This window comes from Etheostoma spectabile, chromosome 7 (genome assembly GCF_008692095.1).
Source record: "Etheostoma spectabile isolate EspeVRDwgs_2016 chromosome 7, UIUC_Espe_1.0, whole genome shotgun sequence".
NCBI lineage: Eukaryota > Metazoa > Chordata > Actinopteri > Perciformes > Percidae > Etheostoma > Etheostoma spectabile.
In genome coordinates, this window is record NC_045739.1 from 19,037,760 (window position 1) to 19,039,978 (window position 2,219).

The 2,219-nt window shown below is 39.8% G+C and overlaps 2 protein-coding genes across 2 annotated transcripts in view; one reads left to right on the forward strand and one right to left on the reverse strand.

The window, feature by feature from the left end:
- The window catches only part of e2f1 (E2F transcription factor 1), a 408,003-nt gene that overhangs the window by 111,630 nt on the left and 294,154 nt on the right, over positions 1-2,219 (reverse strand). The window lies entirely within an intron of this gene.
- The window catches only part of prex1 (phosphatidylinositol-3,4,5-trisphosphate-dependent Rac exchange factor 1), an 86,293-nt gene that overhangs the window by 82,193 nt on the left and 1,881 nt on the right, over positions 1-2,219 (forward strand). The window contains exons 37-40 of the mRNA XM_032520857.1: positions 644-819; positions 1,064-1,166; positions 1,810-1,877; positions 1,991-2,219. The exon at positions 1,991-2,219 is cut by the window's right edge and continues 1,881 nt beyond it. Coding sequence (XP_032376748.1) covers positions 644-819; positions 1,064-1,166; positions 1,810-1,877; positions 1,991-2,033 — 390 coding nt within the window. The 3' untranslated portion in view covers positions 2,034-2,219. The remainder of the gene's footprint in view (positions 1-643; positions 820-1,063; positions 1,167-1,809; positions 1,878-1,990) is intronic.

A 2,219-nucleotide genomic window follows, 5' to 3' on the forward strand; every position in this document is an offset into this window, starting at 1 on the left:
CCACTAGCTTGTCAAGACTCCCCTATTAACTCCAACTAACCTCAACACTTCAACATTATCAACTGCTTCCATTTGAACCTCAGCAATGATTAGATTAGAAAACAATTCTATTGTCCCTGTAGCTGAACTAGAACCAGTAATTAAAACTGAATATAACATAGTTTCAAAATCTACAGCCTTATTCCCAGGTTTTTATTGTCTTTTTAAAAGCAAGACTATAAAGAATTAGACCTCTTGGTGTTAGTTTTATGGTTTCCCCCCCATTCTGCTGGTGGACCATCTTAACAAGTCAGTTACTCTACTCAGTCTAGTGTTAAGGTGTGAGATAATGTCACTTGTGTCAAATAAAAACCTTTTTGCTATTTAGAATCTTCTTTATCTCTAATTTAATTGATATTACTGAGTATTATCCGGCAGGATTCCGCTTTTTTCAATGTACTTTCACTTGCCTTGACAAAATTGCTAGAACTGAAGAAACTACATAAGAAAGAAGTTGGCTTTATGCTTGGTTTTTATAAGATTTTAATAGTAGCCTAAATGACTTGGTAAGATGGCCACTTTTGCCACACTGTGCTGTAACTTCTTGTTAGCAGTCCATTTAAGCACTGACCCTCTCCAACTTTTACTTATCTCCTCCTCCTAGCTGCTGCGACCCCTCAACACACTGGACGATCTTTGTCGACTAATGCAGTCCTACGTCAACGTGCGCTCAAGTGCCCAAGGCCACCCATCAGGTGTCAGCGTGCTGTGTGTGTCCTCAGAGCTGTGTAACCGCCTGGGAGCCTGCCACATCACCATGTGTGGTACAGGCATGCAGAGGTCAGCCTGGCAGCATGCCAACATTATTATACCTCTTGAATAGTACCACTCAACTGTCAGCTGGACTAAAGATTAACAAAGTGCAGAGTGGATGGCAGTCACCACCACTGAACCTTGCCTCACTGTATTGGAGGAGTTTCTGCTATGAGGTGTCCAGCAGGTGCACATATGGACAACCCCATTAGTGTGTTGGTTAGATAGATACAAACACATCCCTGACCTTTTACCTTTTTGTTCTTTACAGATGTACCCTAAATGTGACACTGGAGCAGGCGATGATCTTAGCCAGAAACCACGGGCTCATGCCGCGCTGCATCATGCAGACCATGGATATAATGCGCAAACAGGTAAAGCTCAGGGGCAGGTGATCTCAGACTGAGTCAAGTAGAGATCCCTCAGGGGCTTGTATAACTAGGACTGGGCTTAATAGCTGAAATCAGTACTACAATATTAATTAATTAGGTGTATTTTTCTAATATAAACGTGTATTACAGTATAGAAAATAAATGTTTGGAGTTTTGTCTGAAGCAATGCAATAAAGTGTAACACTTTAGTTCGTTGCATCAAAAATCAGACACATGTACAACAAAATATTCAGTAACGTTTTTGTTGATTTTGAATACATTTTGCTTGGAAATATTTATTTGGACAACAAAACATTGTAAATGATAATAAGGTATAATCATATTGTCACTGTACAACTTTACTGAAAGTAAATAAATAATAATTCCTAATCACCAAGCCCAAATTCAATTCAATATACAGTAACTACTGTCATAATACATTTATCTCAATACTCTTTACCTCAACCACAACATCTTACCCCACGGATGCCTTTGTCAAAATCATATCAAATAATAATGTGTGCGTTACATGAAAATACATCCAATCCCTTGACTTTAGAACAAGTATTTCTAGGTTTTTGGAGACTTGGGCTCACTGCAACATAATCATTGTAGCGCTTATAGCGTATGCTTTTTCTTTTACCAGGGGGCAAGAGTTGAGCTCTCTGCTAAAAATCTCAAGGTAATGGACCAGATGACTCCTTCATTCCCAAGGTACTGTATAAAACCCCTTCCAGGCACCTTTTCCCTTGCCATCAGTACGTTACACCATTTATGGTCTTAGACAAGGCGGATTCCCCTCATTTCAAGTTTTTCTTTTTCAACAGGCTCTTCAAGCTGTGTTTGCCACCCTCAGATGGAGATCTCTAAGAAAACATCACTTCAGAGAAAAGTGCAAAAGACAGGATGAGAGATGACAATAACAAAAGAGAGCGAGTCTCACCGTTTTCTTTACAAGAGACACTCCCAATGGAAAGACCCTTGCCCCACATAAACAGAGATCACTCCACCATGGATACCACTAGAGTCTTCAGTGCAAAGTACAGGCTAAACAAG